Below are 18656 nucleotides of genomic sequence, written 5' to 3' on the forward strand. Positions count from 1 at the left end.
CAGTCCTCTAATTAAACCGTTTGACTTCCCCTAAATTAGGAACGGTCAGTTTGACAGGACTAGCCCTTTAAACGATTCCGCTGAAGAAGGGAACAGTCCATTTCAGTAACAAAGGGGGGTACTCCGTCACTGCCTCGTGGTTTGTATACATTTTAACACCAGAAACACATCCTGGGAAAAGACAGAGGGCTTATATTTTTGTAATAAGCATGAACACACATTTAATATCACACTGAAAAACAACATTTAGTCCTTTCGCGTCTCACCAGTAAAACCATTGTCCACCCCTTCGGGGGCGCATCTATTTTTAGCATCAGCTGTTGCAATACAAAGATTAGCTACTCGGTGTATTGTTTCGCAGATGTGGGCAGCTCACTCCCGTCTGAGGCGAAAGGGCGGCGGTGGTTTGAAGTCGAGCTGGAGGATGAGGAGAAACATGTCGGTGTGAGGACACGTCGCCGTTGCGCCAGAGGGAAGCTCGTTGTAGGTGAGTGTGAGACACTAGAGGTCGTGAATGCGGGCGTCGGTGTTCCCGCGGGTGAAATCTGCCGTTAACGCGAAAGCCAACAATTTACTGTAGCCTAGCTAACAGCCACAGGATTACTTCGAGTAATGACAGCGCGGCAGGCGGTCGGCGGGGATTAGCTCGCTGTAAATGAGCGTATGACCCACCGCATCACATTTGCGGAATTTCCTTTTTCAGTGCAAACTTGAAGAAAAGGATGAAGCAGCCGAAATCCGTTATTCAGGGGCGGTTACTGTCGGCGTCCTCACACTCAGGCAGGGCCTGGCTCCGTGTGTCAGACATTTCCAGCAGGGAAGAGTCATAAACACAGTGTTTACCTTTTCTCTTACTCTATTTCTTTATTTCCAGCAGCTGTGTACACACACACGCACACACACATAGTGGTGTCCGGCTGTGAGGCAGATTTAACCGCTGGACAGAGAGAACAGAGAGATTCTTCATACATCAAATCATAGGATGAGATCATTCAGAAGCACCAGTCAGTCTACACACACACACACACACACACACACACACACACACACACACACACACACACACACACACACAGACAGACCACTATTAATAGCAAAGTGAAATCATCAGTTCATTAGGCTGTCTGGAGACAGATCCCTCTTTATCTTTTCATCAGAACTTCAGAGAAAGGCCAAACCTTTCTCCTTCTCCATCTCCCCCTGCTCCTCATGAGGATGATGATGGTGGTGATGGTGGGCACAGTGCTGGATGCTTTTCTGACTTTTTCTGAACAGTTTTCTGACATTTCATGAAGGTAAATTACATTCAGATGGCTGCAGACTAGAGTGACCGGGTGTCCAGCTTTATGTGGGACTTCACAGCCTTTATCCTCTGTCCCCGTCTCTCATGTACTGAGACGGTATCCTTCATGCTTGATGAGGTCCAGCAGTGATTCCCAAATGATTGAAACTGCACAAAAAGTACATGAAAGGCCATAATGAGGATGAAGCTGGTCACTTGACTCCGTAGAGAAAACTCAGACCAAAATCACCTACACACACACACCCACACACACACACACACACAACTGTCAGGTCAGACTTCTGCTTGAGGGTTTCATTTACTCGGCTGAGTGAACTGATGCAAGCTAAAGAGTCAGAGCTCTCTGAGAGCAACTTTGTGTCCTGTGACCCAACATAAGATGTGGACCACAGGAAGTAAGAGAGTGTTTGTGTGAAAGTACAGGTTATATGCTACCGGAGCTTACTGCTAGACAAAGTCATCGTAGGCGGTGCCCTCAAAAGTGCCCTCGGCCGACGAGACGAAATTGTCATGGATGTCGTTGCAGTGTTTTTTTTGGTGTCTCTTCAGCATAAAGTTTGAAAGTCACTGAGGTCAGAATTCAGAAGGTTGAACTATGCTCAACAGTTGGTTGTATTTGACTTACTTTTAACTAAAATCAAATGACTTCTATAAGAAGCACCTGGCTGAGATAGCAGCCATTCAAAGAAAATGCTAAAAATGCAATAAATATAACATCAGCTGACAAACAGCCACCTCCTGCCTGATCCTTTGTCTTTAAATTCAGTGTTCGAAATAAGCGTGTTCAGGTGTTTCTGCAACATATTCAAAGTTTAGGATGCGTTGATCTATCACAAACCAAGCAGCCGTTTAAAGGAGATCTGAGACAGAAGCTACAAGTCAATCCATTGTCTCTCTAAGGATAAAAATACACAGTGCTGTTTTCTGTGTGTGGCCACCAAGTTGTAAAGAACACAGAGAGAGAGAGACTGTAAAAGTGAGGAGGCGGTGTGCTTGTACAGTATCACCATCACAGGCAGAACAGTAGCTTCCACAGAAAAAAGCAAACTAGGATTTATTCCTGAAATGAAAGACAATCCTCTTTTAGCTTCCTAACGAGGGAGTGTGTGTTTGTGTGTGTTAAAGACAAGTCCAAATACTTGTGGGCACTCCATGTCAGTGGATTTAAAAAAATTTATAAAATTGAGTGACAAAGAATGGAAAAAGTACTTGGAAGTGAACAAAACCTTTGGAAAGTAACTTGTTTTGCCTGTATTTTTGCTTGTGGATGTTTTATTATTTCACAATATCGAGTCTTGCAGGAAAAGCACGCCTCTGGAGATGTGCTGATTTATGGATGCACCTCTACTGAAGCCCAGAGATTACCACACACTTTAAGTCGTATTGAGATAGAAGAAACGGGAGCTACACGAGTGTAAAAACAAGCCCGAGGTTCTCTTTATGCTCATGATTTAACGGAAGAATTGCACAATTAAAATAAAACACAACTTTATGCAGTTTGTTGAGGCTGTAATCTGCATTATTTGCAGATTATCCATCATTTTTACTATGTGAGCTATGCAAATAAGGTATTACTGGTAAATGGGGGATGTAATGACTCTTCCCAAACCAGTTTAGTTCCTACCTGGGCCACACTTCCCCAGTCTTATTTGAAACACTTCCCTGCTCTGTCACATGATTTCAAAACCTCAAGAAGGTGATGGTGAAAACACTCGTGAGGCTGCACAACAGGACTTTCCTAATTAATGGGTGGTGACATTATAGTCACAGATACTCTCATTTTATATTGACAAATTTCATCACAAAGCACAGACAACGTTATATTTAATGTGTTTCTGAGATCGCCCTTCTATTTCATGAGCTGTATGCAGTGTAGTGACCATTAAAAGTGTTGTGTAATCAAATATTAAAAAAAAAAAACCAAACTTTTTAAAGCATTTTGAAAAGTTCATCTTTCTTTTAATACAAAGACGCACCGCAAACATCCACATTTAAAGCTGCTCCCTGACTGAAGTTTGCATGCTCTGTTATGGTAACACCAACCTGCCGTGCCACGGAGCTGCTTCGATTTATGACAGGAGCATGTTTCTGTACTGGGAGTGACTGACTGTGGATCAAACTGACACACATTGTTGAAAATTTATGGATTTTTTTCAGGCTGCACATCATCTGTTTGTGCAGTTTATGTTTAAATAGGGTCACCAACAATGCTCTGAGACCAGAGGCTGCTAAGTGGCTGTGACCTGCAATCATGTGATTAGTCATTTAGCGAGCTGTTCGCACTTTGTCCTCTCAGCCGTGGGGTGTTGGAGATCTGAGCGTGAAATGTGTTATTGGAGGAAATGCGACGAAGGCGGGAGACTTTGATTGATGTGCTCCAGTTGGAGGCAGTCGTACAGTACAACACCGACTGCCAGAATGAGTTTAAAGCATCTGAATGTGAAGTGTAATTATCAAAGCCTGCTGCTGCTGAAATAATCATTACTTTGAAGCAGTCTCAGCTGTGCAATAAGACTCTGGTTGGGGATAGCATCTTTCTCCACCCGGAGGCTGCACGTTCTGTTTCTGTGCAGCTTCTGCTGCGTCTGCCCGAGTCCAGCGTTTTGGAAAAGGTTCTTCTGGAAATGGTGCTGAGCCAGTTTTAGCTTGAAACAGAGCTTGTTTTTAGTGTTGATGGGCAGAGACAGAGTCTTTTGAAAACCATTACTCATGTGCTTCCTGGCTGGATGGTGCCAGTCACTACATATCCTTCCCAGCATCCCCACACCCCTTGCACGACCCTTTCCAGAAAAGTCCTGTACTGCAACTACTCCCACCCAGTCTGTCTCACACAAACATTTTAAAGTGTCCAGTGTACATGACTGGCTGTGTGATTATTCCGCAGTCACCCCCTTAAATTCTTCTCGCCTCCCCCTCGCCCCCCACCCAGGGGGATCAGTTCACTGGTGGGAACGTAACCTGTGAGCTGACCTCAGATCGCTGTTCTCCTCCAGCTATAACATGGCTTTAACTTCACTTTTCTCTCATCTTCATTTCTGCTCTGTTCGTTCTGCTTTCGAGCTGCTTGGTTGGTAAAATACACGGCGGTGAGGTAACACACCGCCGTGTATTTTACCAACCAAGCAGCTCGCTCGGCCGTTAAAGGCTCGAGCCACAGATGTGTCCTGAACCAGTCGGCGTGATGCTTGTCCTTGGACTGTGGCGTTACCTTAATAATGTTAGCGTTCACTGTTTGAGGATTAACCCTGTTAACATGAGACTCACTGGCTGTTTGCACTAGTTTTTTTGCAGCCTGATGTTTATTATTTTGTCCCTGAGCAGGTTTGTGTATTTAGATTTTTAGCTAGATGGCAGGACTGTCACACATTATAAATGGTGGGAGCTGTGCAGTGCCTTCTCTCCCAGATTGAACAGGTGAGATCCACACTGCTGTTATTTTAAGCAGACTGATTATAGACTGTAATTTCTAGTTAGAGGTAGTGGCATTCTCAGCTATTAGCTGTTAGTTTTAAGGGTTTAAAAATTCTTTTTTTTTAAAAAAATATATAAGTAGTTTTCTGTCTTTAACGTCTAACATTTGCTGTGCGCAGTTATTTATGCACTCTTTATTCTCTGCCGCTCTCTGCCTCTCTATCTGCTGTTATGAACTGTGATACGATTAGATTATTACATGGTTAATATCGGTCGGGCACTGATTTCACTCCGTTGGGGACAGTTATCTGTGGATGGATTCAGTGGCGGGCAGTTCTATGGTGAATTATTGCTTTTCCTGCTTTTCCAACCCTGTTTCTCAACAAAAAGTTAGTTTCAACATAAAGAATTATTATTCTTAATCTACTTCAGCAAAATTTAAAAAATCATTTTCAAAATGGATAAGTTAAAACATTAAAGTGGAATCTGTGTGGACTTAATCGCGTGTTTAACTTGGTGAATTATGGTTTAACACTTCATCTGATTGATGAGTGTTGATATCAGCAGTACAGTACAGACCGGGGCGTGCACTGCTGTGTTCCTTCTGTGAGTTATGGAGCTGCTTTGTTCCCACGTGAAGAGGGAAATCCCTTGATCCTTTCCCAACAGCAACTAGCCACGTCTCGAGCCCAGGGAGACTTTCTGCGAGGGCAGAGTATGAGGCTCAAAACACACCAGCTTCATCCATTTTCTGTGTAAATGCACACACCAGCAGAGCGTAAGCAGATGTGCTGCAGATTTACTGGCTGTGTGAGGAATGAGGGGGGAAAACGGCATTTTATGGTCAGCTGGGGCCTCCGAGTTCGGTGAAGACATAAGCAAGTGCTCCTGTTTGTGTCCCACAGGGTATTTACTGAAATCATAGTTGTTGTGATTTAATTTTGTGGTTTTTGGACTCGTGTAACGGGACATACACATGAGTCAAAAGCTGTAGTTGTAACGTGCAGTTAGGTGTACTTTTAACAACTTGGAATGAATGTGGGAGGAAATGCTTTTAGAACAAGTGAGAAATCAAAGGTGTGTCCTATTTTGAAAGAATCTATTAAAGGAGTGAACGACTTTCTCATGTAGCCCAGTGGGAAACTTTATTGCCCACCTCTGTATTAACATCTGTATTTGAAAAAAAAAAAAAGGTGACATGAGTTTGGGTTAGTTGGATTGTTAAACCTTAAACGCTGCCTTCTAGGATTTCTTTAGGATAATAAACCATGACTGCTTTCTTAGCATAATTCCTCCCCTAAAATCATAATGTTATAAATACAACAGGGATGGTTTCCCACAGAGGAATGCATGTGTGATCTGAGCACAACTTTTATGTTTCTTCTTTGTCACTGCATACAAGTAGGCAGTAAACCAGCTGCCTTACTGAGACAGTCTCTCATCCTGAACTCCTCCTGCTCTGCAGCTTTGAGGACAAAACTGGTTTTGAGGGAGGAGGTAGATGATGGAGGGCTGTCGCAACAACAACCCGACCAGTGAGCGAGCTGCTCAGAAGAACACAAGAATGGAGAGTAGAAGGGCCTCGGATAGCTGATTGGAAAACATGTGAACACTTAACTTAGCAGTTAATCAGTCGAAGATGACGTTGTTCTCTCAGAGAGACAAACCTATATTTAAAAAACAAACAAACAAAAAACCCCTTTGATGCTAATGCTTCCTGGCCATATATTATATTATATTATATTATATTATATTTTGCTACAGTTGGCTAGTTAGCATCTCTGTCCTGCAGCTGATGCCAGGTTTGAGTAAAACACAAGTACAGTCTGTTTAAAGTGAAGTGATAACTCAGAAGTGTCAGCAGATACTGTTTTGGGTGGTTTGTAGCACATTGTCCTTGTTGTACAAATTTAACACACTTCTGTTGAACACATCAAACATTTTAGTCCTCATGTTATCACTCTCTTTTTCTCGATGCATGTTACTGTCCAAAGGTCAGGCGAAGGTTAAGGGTTAATTGTCTCTTTTGTGCTGGGGTTAAGTGGTTTGGCTAGTTTATAATAAACAGAGTCTTCTGTGTGGTTTCTGTTGTCACCTGTCATTCTGTTTTTCTCAGACACAGATGCGGTTGTAGGGAGATGCCACCAAATAGTCTAAGAGTGAAGTCCCGATGAACCTGATAGGGTTTAGATGTGAGATGGCTTCATCGACAACACCAAATGTATGACTGGTGTAAAAACCACAGCTGTAGTGTGTGCTGTGGTTTCAGAGTGCTTCATGAGGTTATTTGTTTTTCTTCAGTCATAGATGGCTTTTAAAGTGGAATAGACACCTATTTTGTGGCTTTGACAGCCAGCCAGACATCTAAACGACTAAAGAGTTGTTTTTTTTTTTTTTTTTTTAACATCAGGAATTTGACTCAGAAATTTTTTGCTTAACCTGGCTCGGCTGGCTTGGCTTTGCAAAGGAAGGAAACATCTTCCTTCCCTCCATTGTGCTGGGCAGGAAAGGATGGACTTTAGCCAGCTGACAGCTGTTTCCTGCACGATGGAGGAGGAATGGGTGTGTGGGTGGTAGGAGTGTTGATGCTAGTGGGTGAATGTGTTTCTCTTTTTTTATGCTTTTATCTCTTGCTGCAGTTTAATTAAAACTGTAAATCTGCAGGTTTCGTTGTAATGTGAAAGTCTGGTTTTAATTTTATGTGTTATATGTATTTGGATGACTTTGGGTGCATGTTTTAATGTCTTTGCAATAAAATTTCATATACTTAATGTTACCAATAAAATGACCTTGGAGCAAATTTCTCTTTATGAACATTGGAGCTGTTTCATTTCTAGCCAAAGAGAGAGTCTGGAATGATATCAAAATAATAAGAACCATTTAGATAATTTCTTTTATTTATGTTGAGGAAAGCTCACGCCCCCAAACTCCTCCAAAAAGCATAATAATATTTTATTTATTTATTTATTTTTTAAAAAGGTACATCCCATTTAAAATTGTTCATTTAAAAAAAATAAATGAATAAAATTCGGTATCTACAGATTAGCAGTGCTGGTATCATCAAATCAGCTTTTATAACATCAGCAGACACTTTTTTTTTTTTTTTTTTTTTTTTTCCCCCCTGTGGAAAAATCCTTTAAGTTTGAAGCTGTGTGGGGATTTTCCTGCACGTGCCTTATGTTTCAACATTCTAATGAGATTCATATCTGGGTCTTTTTTTGCTTTTGAGCCATTCCAGTGTGGATTTGCCAGCGTGCTTAGGATCATTAGCCTGTTTCAAGGTCTACTTGGAGTTCAACTTCAGCTTTGATACTCATGGCCTCAAATTTTCCTCAGATGCTTCCCAATATAAAAAATGAATAGTTGAGTCAATGACTGAGAGCTGTCCAGAGGCAGCAAAACAATCCAGAACAATAAGATTTTCTATCGTCATGCTTCAGTTACTGGCAAAACAACTCTCTCTGATTGTTCTGTTTCAAAAGGCCTGCTCTTTTTACCCTCAGGATCAAACTGCAGATTTACCCCAATGCTCTTTCTGGACAGAAAGGCCTCTTCCTGACATGAATCCCAGGCAGGTTATCTTCATGCACACTCTTAAAAGATTGCAGATGCTTTTTCTTTATAACCAGCAGTTGGAAGAGCGACCTGCAGAGCCTGTGATGAAATTCTGGGGCTCCATGGTGTGGTGGTTATTTGTCTGACATGTGAAAGATTCTAGGTTTGGGAGGGGATGACACACAAACCCGGTCTCATGGGTGTTGGTCACTCCTAGTAATGGTTCCAAGCACAGGTAAATGGGAGGGTTGCATTAGGAAGGGCACGTAGAGGAAAATGCAATGCAGATTTATTAAAGCTCACCCGTCCTGAGCATCTGCCTCTGTCACACCAACCCTGTGCATGTCCTCCTTCATTACATCCATGAAACTTCTCTGTGGTCTTCATCTTTTCCTCCTCTAACTTTGTCCTCAAACTGCTCGACCCAAGCGGTCCCTCTGATCGACTTGTTTCTGGTCACCCCAGATTTATCACACACATCTCCAAGCTTACGATGGCTCTGGGTTGGACTGAAGGTTGGCAATGTCTGGGCTGACTGTGGCTGTAATTTGGGTGTTGTGAATGGTGAGGCAAAGTTGGTTCCAGCCTGTGCAGATCTAATTCCATGAAGGAAGTGTGGTGCGATTATTTGTCTGCTCAGATTATTTTTAAAAATCTGTTTTAATTGTATGCCTGGAGTTAAGAGCAGTCAGTGTCACGCATCAAAAACGATCCAAAAACAGGAAGCGAACTAAAGCGGCTCTCTGTGCAGCGGCTCAACACCACACTACAACATTTCTGTCAACTTTGTCCTCGTATGGCCCGGCTTCCTCCGCCTCACTCCTGTTTCCGATTTCTCTCACCCCCTTTCCCGCTCTCCTCTCGTGACTCATTCTTTGTAGATTTGGAAGCTTCGAGGACAGCTGTGGTCTGAACTTTCTGCCACGACAGACTGAGATAGCACGGTGGATATTAAAGCTCCAGCAACAAGGCGATGCCTGATTCGAACCACATAATCTTATATTATATTTACGACCGTCTGAGTAGCAAACAGGCTGTTCTCCTGTGGTTTAAGTGCAGAATGCCTCTGAATGATTTGATATACTGAGCACTGACGCCTCTCCCACAGAAAGCTTCAGTTTAACCCCTTAATGTTGAAGTTTATTTTTGTTCTTAAAAAGTAATTACAAGCTCCAGCTGTACATCTGTGTTTGAGCCGTCATATTTCTGTGGTTTTGTTGTCGTCATTCATTTAGTTTTGACTTGTGAACCACATGCAGGAACGCTTCCCACTTAGATTTAAAATGTGCCAGCTTACAAAGATGCCATATGCACACTCTAATGGTCGTCTGTTTCACGCAGCAGCAGAATGACAGCATTTTCTTTTTTGTATTTTAGAGGAAAGCTCTTAATTTGAAACCGAAGTATTTTGCTTGGCAGGGATTTTCCTGTGTCGCGGTTTTAGCTGCTTGCAAAGGAAGCACTCGCCTATGTTGTGATGATTGTGTGGAGAGGTAGAGAGAGAGAGAGAGCTGATGCTGCTTAAGTGACTCAATGTTCGTATGTTGATTCATGGTTTTCTTCAGTTTTTTTTAACTACTGCAGAATATTTTAATATAGTTATCTGCTATAAAAAGCCAGGCCAGGAAAATCGCCTTCATGTTTTTATCCTTGGTTACTTTGACACAAAGTCATCTGCTGTGATGCTCACACCTCACACGTGTCAGCTTTGTTTCTATACATGGATATAAAAATATAGATATGTACTGAGACAGAAATATTATTATAATTCTGATCATTTGAGTCAAAATTGAATCGGGAGCTTGTGAATCAGAATTGAACCAATTATAAAAATCGGCGACGATACCCAGCCCTAGCTGGAACCCACTGATGTGTAACTCCACCTTGTGTTGTCGCTGCTTCGGGCTTTCAGCCCGTGAGCACATGCCGCTGAGCTTGTTTCTCTGGTGGGTGCAGCTCTGGGACGAACTCACTGTTACTCAGCTATGAAAATAATCCAGCGTGAGCCGAGCTGAACTCTGCCTTTTGGCCTCTCTTGCTCTAGTTTTCCCATCTTTGTTTTTCCTCTTTCTGCTTTGATCTACATCTCCTGGCTGTGCTCGGTCTCCATGGTGATGTAAAACCAGCCTGGGGGGGAAAAAAATAAAAATCTTAACACATCTCTGGCTTGTTCTCTCTCCCTCCCTCCCTCCCTTTGTTGTCAATCCCTCGTCTCCCTCACTTGGTTCTGCATTTCAGCCAGCCAGGTGCGTCTCGTCAGCCACCTGCTATCCTACTTCCCACCTTTACTGCCACTGTAGAGGGTAGCCATGGCAACCAGCGCCGTGCCAAGTGACAACCTGCCAACGTACAAGCTGGTGGTGGTGGGGGATGGGGGTGTCGGGAAGAGTGCCCTCACCATCCAGTTTTTCCAGAAGATCTTCGTGCCAGACTACGACCCCACGATTGAGGACTCGTATCTTAAACACACAGAAATAGACGGACAGTGGGCCATACTGGACGGTGAGTTCCAAAGAACCAGACAGCTTGTAAATCTTCTATGCTTCTTATTTTTTCCTCCTTTTGTTTCAGTCAGCACAACACATCCATCATCGTGCCACAAGTTAACATTTGTTATTGTTCTTCTTTTGCCTGTAATTACAATCCTGTGGCAGCTGTCTACACTGAGCTTTATATAAAACATCAGCTGTGGTTTTTCCATGTGAGAGAAACTGTGTACAATTCCATAATTTTATCCTTTCCCTTTAAATATAAATTGAGTAATTATAAAGCATGCAAAAATACCTGAAAACATATCATTTCTAAATTTTTCTATCATTGAATATGTTCAGTCTTTTATGAACTAAGCGAACTTCTGACCTTTGCAAAGAGAAAATGTCACTTTGTGATACGACTGTTACGCAAGCGTGTAGCTAAGCCATGAAAGTGGCACTCAAGATAAGGACAGTGGCCCACAGACTCCTTTAGATGTACAAATGTCTTTCTCCCAGTGTGCAGCGATTGTGCTGGTGGGGGGGTCGTGAAACTAAAACTCACATGTTGTAGTGACAGGACGTCCACAGTGGCTCTGATAAAAATCACATTTTAAATACTACTGATGTTTGTGTGTGGATCAGTTTTGTTTTAGTCTGATGTATTCTTAATGAACATATGCATGTTCAAAGTGCGATCCTTGCATCAGATGAAGCTCAGGGAGTATTTAGTGTACTTGTGTGATTTAAGTGAAGAGCCCTGAGACCCTTCTCAGTGTATTAATGCATTTGTCCCGACATGGACACAGTACTGGACACGGCCGGTCAGGAGGAGTTCAGTGCAATGAGGGAGCAGTACATGAGGACGGGAGACGGCTTCCTGATCGTCTTCTCGGTGACGGACAAGGCCAGCTTTGAACACGTTGACCGATTCCATCAACTCATACTACGGGTCAAAGACAGGTAGGACCAGTAAAAATAAACACACTTGGACAACAAAATAAAATTTTCTTGCAAAGTCTTTTGCAGCCCCTCTTTCCTTTGTTTATCTTGGAGCAAGTTTTGCAGCTAGTTATTAAAACATGGCTTTAATAACTAGCTGACTATGTCATAACAGTGAGCCTTATCAGCTGAACATTATACATATGGATAGAAAGAAATGAATGCATGGTGCGCTTACTGTATCAGTGCATTATAGGCATTTGTTTATCCATACATAGGCAGTTTAAACTTTTTCAAGTTTAAAATGCCCACACTTTTCCAACACACTTGGAAAAGTGTGGGCATTTTTTACAGTGTCTTACATGAAAGCACAGAGGATAGTATTTTTTGGGTGGAGAGAATCACTTTTTAGCGTGGTGGTGACTGAACCTGTTTCTTGGCTTTGGCTGGACTGGGGGGTTTCAGAAGTCCTCAGAGGACGGTTACTGCTAACATGGTGCCAAGCAACCTGAGAAGGTATTTAATCATGAGAAACGCTTGAAACCACTGGTGCCACGAACGTTCATTGCACTGTGTGAAAGTTGGAGGCAAGTTGTATGTAGTTTATTTTATTGAACCTTTTATTTATACTGTTAATCTCATTCAGTATAAATGTCTCATTACACCGTCAGATCTGTGTCAGACGGTGTCATAAATGTGCAGTCAGGGCTGTCGGTGTCATGTTGGGTCCAAACAGAGACAAAGAACTGAAATGTTGTGAAGTAAATTCTGCCTCAGATGTCATATGTAGCATCAGATTAGGTTCCCCTTTCCATTTAAGGCACACATTATCTTACAGAGAGTCTTCGTCTCTGTCCTAGTGTGCCCTTATTAACACAAAGGGTACGCAGTTCAAAAGGTTTGTTTGCAAAAGCTATACGAGCAGTCTCGGAAAGCACCAAAATTTCAACTGAAAGTCTGTGTGAACCACTCTGTTAAATATAGCAAATGAAAAAGAGGAAGTAGTTCATCATATTCATTAAAGACCAAACTTTGCCCTCGCTGACTCGGGCCGCGCTGAGGGGTATGGTTATCATGTGATTTAAGGGCGGTTGAAGATGAAGGTCTCCTCCTTTCCTCGCTCTTGCTCACACCGACAGAACATCAGTTATTTCCAAAGCTGAAATCTGTCGCCGTCAGTTCTCGGCTGTGACTGACAAATAAAACTGAGTCACACGCAGGAAATGGAAAAAAAAAACAAAAAACGGAACTGAACGAGTTGGAGTCTGTCAATATTTGGTGGCGCTCAACAGCAGCTGATTTATCCCAAATTAAACATGGCCTGTTTTTTGTGTTAGCATTTCAAATGCAAGCAAGAATTAGTCATATCCTCCTATGACTAAGCATTCAAGGCTGTTTGAAACATCTGTACGCATCGATAAAATATTCAGTAATACAGCGATGCATTGCATCTCGACTCTGTGTCCTTATCGTCTCAGGGAGGCCTTCCCCATGGTGCTGGTCGCAAACAAAGTGGACTTGGTCCACCTAAGAAAAGTCACAACTGACCAGGGGCAGGAGATGGCTGCAAAGCATAATGTAAGTAGTCTTTCCTTAAGCACGTGTCCCTGATGACTGATTACCGCCTACAAACAGCATCAGGGTTTTTGAATTATGCAAAGCTTTACGTTTCAGTGTTTTCATGTTAGTCTGTAATAAACACAGGCAGTGTACGGACCAGCGTTCAAGGAAACGAGCAAATGGCATTTGTAGGCCTGCAAGCTGCTATTTCTCAGCTTGTGTTTAGACAGGCAACAGTTCTGAATGTGATTAATACTTAATCATTATTGGTCTTTCAGAACCATCACAGACTTAAACTGTACATTACTGTAAACTTAAACACCTGACTGAGCTGCTCATGTTTCATATTTGTTTCCTCAGATAACTTATATTGAAACCAGTGCCAAGGACCCCCCAATGAATGTGGACAAAGCCTTTCATGAACTGGTTCGTGTTATAAGGTAACCTGATGACCTTCAGATCTTTGAAATAAATATGTTGGGATAGGGATGCACTTTATGTAAAGACGGGTCACCACTGTGTGTAAGGCAGCACTTCATTAAAACAGATGGAACAGACTACAGAAATCATGGTACCGACTGTGAGTGCAGGTTAAAACTGCAAAGAAACGCAGACCTGTTCCCGTCTCATTAAAGATGAAGTGAGGTTTGTTTTACAAGACACGAATTTCAGATTCTTTTACAAAATCCTCCCGACAACAGCGCTCTGTCCTAAAGGCGTGTGTGAGATTGTATTAGTTTGAATGCCATGACTAATCTGCACATCTGTGACGGTGCTGTTAATTATAAACTTGGTAAAAGGGTTTTGGATCAAAGAGGCGTTCCTTTTTTCTGCAAGACGATACCAAAACACAATGTGCAAACATGACTATGCAGCTTTAATTAAAGGAGTCTGGGTCGATCTGCAGTCACCTATAACAAACAGCATGGCAAAGAAAACCTCAAACTCTGGAGCAGCTGAAATCTCATATCAAGCAACAGTAAAAATGCATCAACTGGCCATAAAGCTAAAGTGATGCAACGCAGCGCAACGCTGGACTGTGAAAGTGTTTTTAGGAAGGATGAAAAAAAAGGGGGGGAAACAAGACCAAAGCCACTTCCTGTCTTGACCCGTGTAATTTCAGAAGAATTTGGTTTATGTTTTCTATGTGGTCACATCCTGTTTATAAGTCTGGGCGAACACTCCGAAGGGCGACAAGTAATCCCTCTCGTGGTGTCGGGGCTTCGTGCTCGTTACACAGCCGTAGATCAGTGCGTTCTCTCACACTTTATTAAAAAAAAAAAAAAGATTACTAGACTTGTGGAAAGCTCTTATTGTGCGTTTGCCAGCTTGTAGCTGACTCATGAGAAAACTCTTCCTTTGCAACGCACTTGGAGCTCGATGAATCAACACTGCCCTCCTGTGGTCATACTTTAGACTTCCAGTCGCCAGGGAGGTTCACAGAAGATTGAATGATCTGCCCTGAGCACTCATGAAATGCTAAACGTAATCAGCAAGAGCCAGTGCATTGATTTATGGGTTCTTTTATAGCAGTGGACTCAGCTCTGTCTGGAGACATGAGAACAGGAAAACATTAGACACACAAACCTGGAGCTCAGTAAAAACAGTGCAAAGGTTATAAAATAAAAAGAGTTTTGTTAAAGGGGCGTAATGTACTAGTTCAGGGTGATCATTGCATTATCTGCTGTTTTAACGATAAAGAAGTAGTTTTTAAATTTGATTCCCACTACTCAGCGTCAGAAATGGAAATCAAAAGTAAAACTGACCTTGTGGGTAAAATTTGGAGATTAAAATGACGATTTTCCTGAGCTGGAGAAAAATGATCATTTATATGAGATAATTATAAAGTACAAAGTTAAAGTTTTGCTTTCAAATGATTAAAAAAGAGGGTTTATGCCTTTTCTTCTTCTTTTTTGCTGCCTGCAGACAACAGGTCCCAGAGAGAAACCAGAAGAAGAAAAAGAAGATGAAGTGGAGGGCGGAGCGTTCCACGGCCTCCCACAGGTTCCACTGCGCCATATTGTGACCAAGCTCGTCATCTCCATCATCTATCACACACGCGCGCACACACACACGCACACCAACAAACCTTTGGATGTCAGGGAAGTCCCCAGCAGTGGTCAAACTACTGGAGCACAAAAGGGACTGGGGGTTGGTTGAGGAATGACTCGATGGATCCAGTAGGATGAAATGTTGGACTCGGCCCTTCACGATGCCGTGGACTGAGTGCTACGCCTGCCCCCCTCACTATATGGTCCTTTTCAAAGGTTTTTCTTCTTTCTTTGAGAACCTCTCCCCATCTGTACTCGTCCCTGAAATACATAGTTCTCTAATTTATGAATTTACTATGAAATGTGGCACAAGACGACAAACTGTCCGGGAAAGACAGAGGTCAGAATCACCTTGGACTTGGAACCTTTTGTCCTCTTGAGCAAGGGAAGGAAAAGCAGCGGTGTTTGTGGTTTTGACTCCCAGCAGTCTGTCCCCACGCACCTTCAATTCCGGTGGGAAAAGCTCCGACGTATCCCGGATAGGCCGGCTTTGGATCTCTGTTCTCTTTCTGCAGAGCGGACGAAGCCGAGAGTGGTGACAGTAGATGTTGTGCAGTGTCGTCGATAAGTGGACGGTGAGCCCAGTGAGTATAGTGAGCGTGAACATTGTGGTCATGTGGTTTGGAAATGTCAGTTTGGAGGGCGGCGAGAGGGCAAGTGAAAGAAACGTGTCATATCTGTCAGTGAATGCTACGAGCAGATCAGCAAGTGTTTGATTATTGTTAAAGGAGAATAATGGGCCCGGTTGGCATGACGACACTGATCTGTTAAAGGCCTTGTTTACACTCTTACGCGGGACTAGTTTCTCACGTGTAAACAGACGGCACCAGGAGCCACTTTGTCTCTAAGTGTTTGACGGTTGGTTCGGTTGCCTCTTCAGTCGTCGTCGTCGGTAACGAGTGCAATCTGTTAAGTACTGTACGATCAGCTGTCCTGATACTTTTCTTTTCCTCCCATGTTTTTATAGCTAAAATATTACAGAAAAATATAATTATATTTGATATTAAAAAACAAACTGTGGCAATGTAAACAAATTCAGTGCTGTTTCACAGAAGATCTCCAGGAAAGTCTTAATGAAATAGAATAAGGGATAACGAGAGCTTCGTGATTTGCACTGGCCACTAACCAAAACCATGTGATGTCACTTTATTTCAGTCTAGAGGCTGTTCAGACTGCACCGCTGAATTCAGGACTACGTCATAAGATAAATCTGTGTGGGGGGTAGAAACGGTAACCTGGGAATGTGTCGGCGGCACGGCGCTCCCAGGGCTGAAAGCCATGTTAGCTTAGCCACAAACCACGGTTAGGTGTAGGGAAACTGCACACTAGAAGCAACAACACGCTCAGTGAATCGGTGCTCGTGGTCGTGGGGTGGATAGGAATGTACAGTTTAATAATCTACGAAATGGCTCGTACTGTTAACGCACTAAAGTTTCAGCTGACACTTTGCTCTCTGGATGAATACGGACTCTTGAAGGAAGGAGTGCATCTTTTTTCTTTTTTTGCACTTTTAATACGATTTCTCACTTTCCTATTGGCATGTCGTTTTCTTTCTGAATCGGTAATCGAAACGAGGAGCACGGTAACAACGTCTGAATGTAAAAATGGGGAAAACGAAGCGAGCTGATAGGTGTTGTAACGCTGTGTGCCTGTTGCCTCCGTGGTGATTGTAACAGAGTAAAACTAGGATGGGACTAAAAACATTCAAAAGGTATTTAAAAAATGTTCTGCGGTATTCAGTTTTGAATTTAAGAAGGCTGCCTGTGAAAAATCATTTATTAAATGACAAATTCACCTGAACGTGGAAGTGGGAATCGACCTCTGCGAAAGGAGGAATACAACATTGACAGTACTGATCGACATTTACTGTTCAAGGGACGCTTCAGAGTTTCCAGAAAAGGACTCCAGCTATTACAGAAGCAACAGACTCCAGGAAAAAAGAAGAAATAACCGAATGTGTTTGAAAATGTTGCATCATGTGTGTTTGATACCATTTTGTATTATTGATATGAATCGATATGAATCTTGTGTGTTTTATAAGGAATTAAATAATTTATTACTGTCTGTTACCTCAGTGTGTCCCAGACCTGGACAAAAAAAAGCTCCCCACTGTTTTTTGTTTTTGTTTATCTTGGAGATTCTTCACATTTGGGTCTCATATTTTGGACCAAGATGAAAAACCTGTTTGGTCCTGAGCTGAAAAGGCATAAGGACCTCTGCTTTACTGGGTCCAAGAAATTTTCCAATTCCTGGTGAGGCTTGTGCTAAACTAAGCAAACTACCTGCTGGTATCTGTTTTGTGTCCAGAAACATTTAGTGATTGCTGCCTTTCGCGGGTTGATCAAAATCGCTGATTAATCCTGAAAGGGCGATCGTGAGTAAATGAAGAGCTTCTGTTTAAATTATGTAACTGATTTCAGTTTTATACATCCTGAAACTTTGTAAGTGAATGAAGGTGGAAACTTTTACATTTGGTTTACAAAAAAAGGAGTTTTCACAAGTTGTGTAACGTGTTTTTTGGCAGGTCTGTTGTGTTCTAACTGGCTGTGTCAGACTGAGGAGCTAGACGAGGCACAATCTGTGGCCTTCTTCTCTAGCCTCAGGGGTCGATTATATTTCAATAAAAAAATTAAATAACAGGATTGTGATTTCTCTTTTTAGACACTTTTTGGGTGGTTGGGGTGGATCTGTAGAATATGCAGTACTCTCCTGATCATGTGATCAGAGTGGCGTTCACTGGCTGCTCGTGTTTCCTGTCGTCTTGCTCGCTCAGCAGAAGCGCCCCTCATTAATCTTCAGAGATGTCACACTCCATCGACTTCAACTGTGAGAATGCTGAAAGCTTCACTTTTGCCTCATTGGCAAAAAACCCCGGTTGGCACACAGAGCAAGTCCTGCATGTAAATCATTCATAGTCCTGTTCCTGCACAGGTGAACTGGGAAGAGGGTGCTCAGTGTGAGTCCAGGTGGATGAGCAGTGAGTCGTGTCCCCAACATTAAATGATCTGAACATGAAGCACAAAAGGTCGTCTTTGCGTTAACTAAAATATTGTTTCTGCTTCAATAACACTCTAAACTCAAAGTGTTTTTGCACACTTACATGAATAAATGAGAAAAATGAACCACATTCTGCTTTGATTTAAAATGAATCTTCAACTCTTGGTGCAATTTGAGGGTCTCACCACTGGGGGTCAGTACTTCACTGTCGCTACAGTGGTACCAAACGCTTTGCCAAGCACACATTTGCACTGTGAGCAAACCCATAAGAGACTGCTTCAAGGACCCGCCCCCCACCAAAAAAAATGGACAAATTCAGAATTAAAATGGCAAAAATCTCAAGGTCTTTGAGTAAAGTGTGGAAAC

The 18656-nt window shown here is 42.5% G+C and overlaps 1 protein-coding gene across 1 annotated transcript; it reads left to right on the plus strand.

Moving 5' to 3' along the window:
* The first annotated feature begins 334 nt into the window (after positions 1-334).
* Positions 335-17932, plus strand: mrasa (muscle RAS oncogene homolog a). Its single transcript, XM_063497314.1, has 6 exons — positions 335-487; positions 10508-10771; positions 11550-11703; positions 13161-13260; positions 13603-13682; positions 15169-17932. Exons 2-6 carry the CDS (start codon positions 10579-10581, stop codon positions 15266-15268), a joined length of 627 nt encoding a protein of 208 aa, XP_063353384.1. The 5' UTR covers positions 335-487; positions 10508-10578; the 3' UTR covers positions 15269-17932.
* The last annotated feature ends 724 nt before the right edge of the window (positions 17933-18656 follow it).

Source organism: Pelmatolapia mariae, linkage group LG16_19 (genome assembly GCF_036321145.2).
Source record: "Pelmatolapia mariae isolate MD_Pm_ZW linkage group LG16_19, Pm_UMD_F_2, whole genome shotgun sequence".
Classification (NCBI taxonomy): Eukaryota; Metazoa; Chordata; class Actinopteri; order Cichliformes; family Cichlidae; genus Pelmatolapia; species Pelmatolapia mariae.

What these genes read in the sequence shown, in the direction of transcription:
- mrasa (XM_063497314.1), top strand. Translation starts at nt 10,579, where the DNA reads ATGGCAACCAGCGCCGTGCCAAGTGACAACCTGCCAACGTACAAGCTG. An exon ending in ATACTACGGGTCAAAGACAG is followed by an intron (nt 11,704 to 13,160) that starts GTAGGACCAGTA and finishes TTATCGTCTCAG; the next exon opens with GGAGGCCTTCCCCATGGTGC. An exon ending in GAACTGGTTCGTGTTATAAG is followed by an intron (nt 13,683 to 15,168) that starts GTAACCTGATGA and finishes TGCTGCCTGCAG; the next exon opens with ACAACAGGTCCCAGAGAGAA.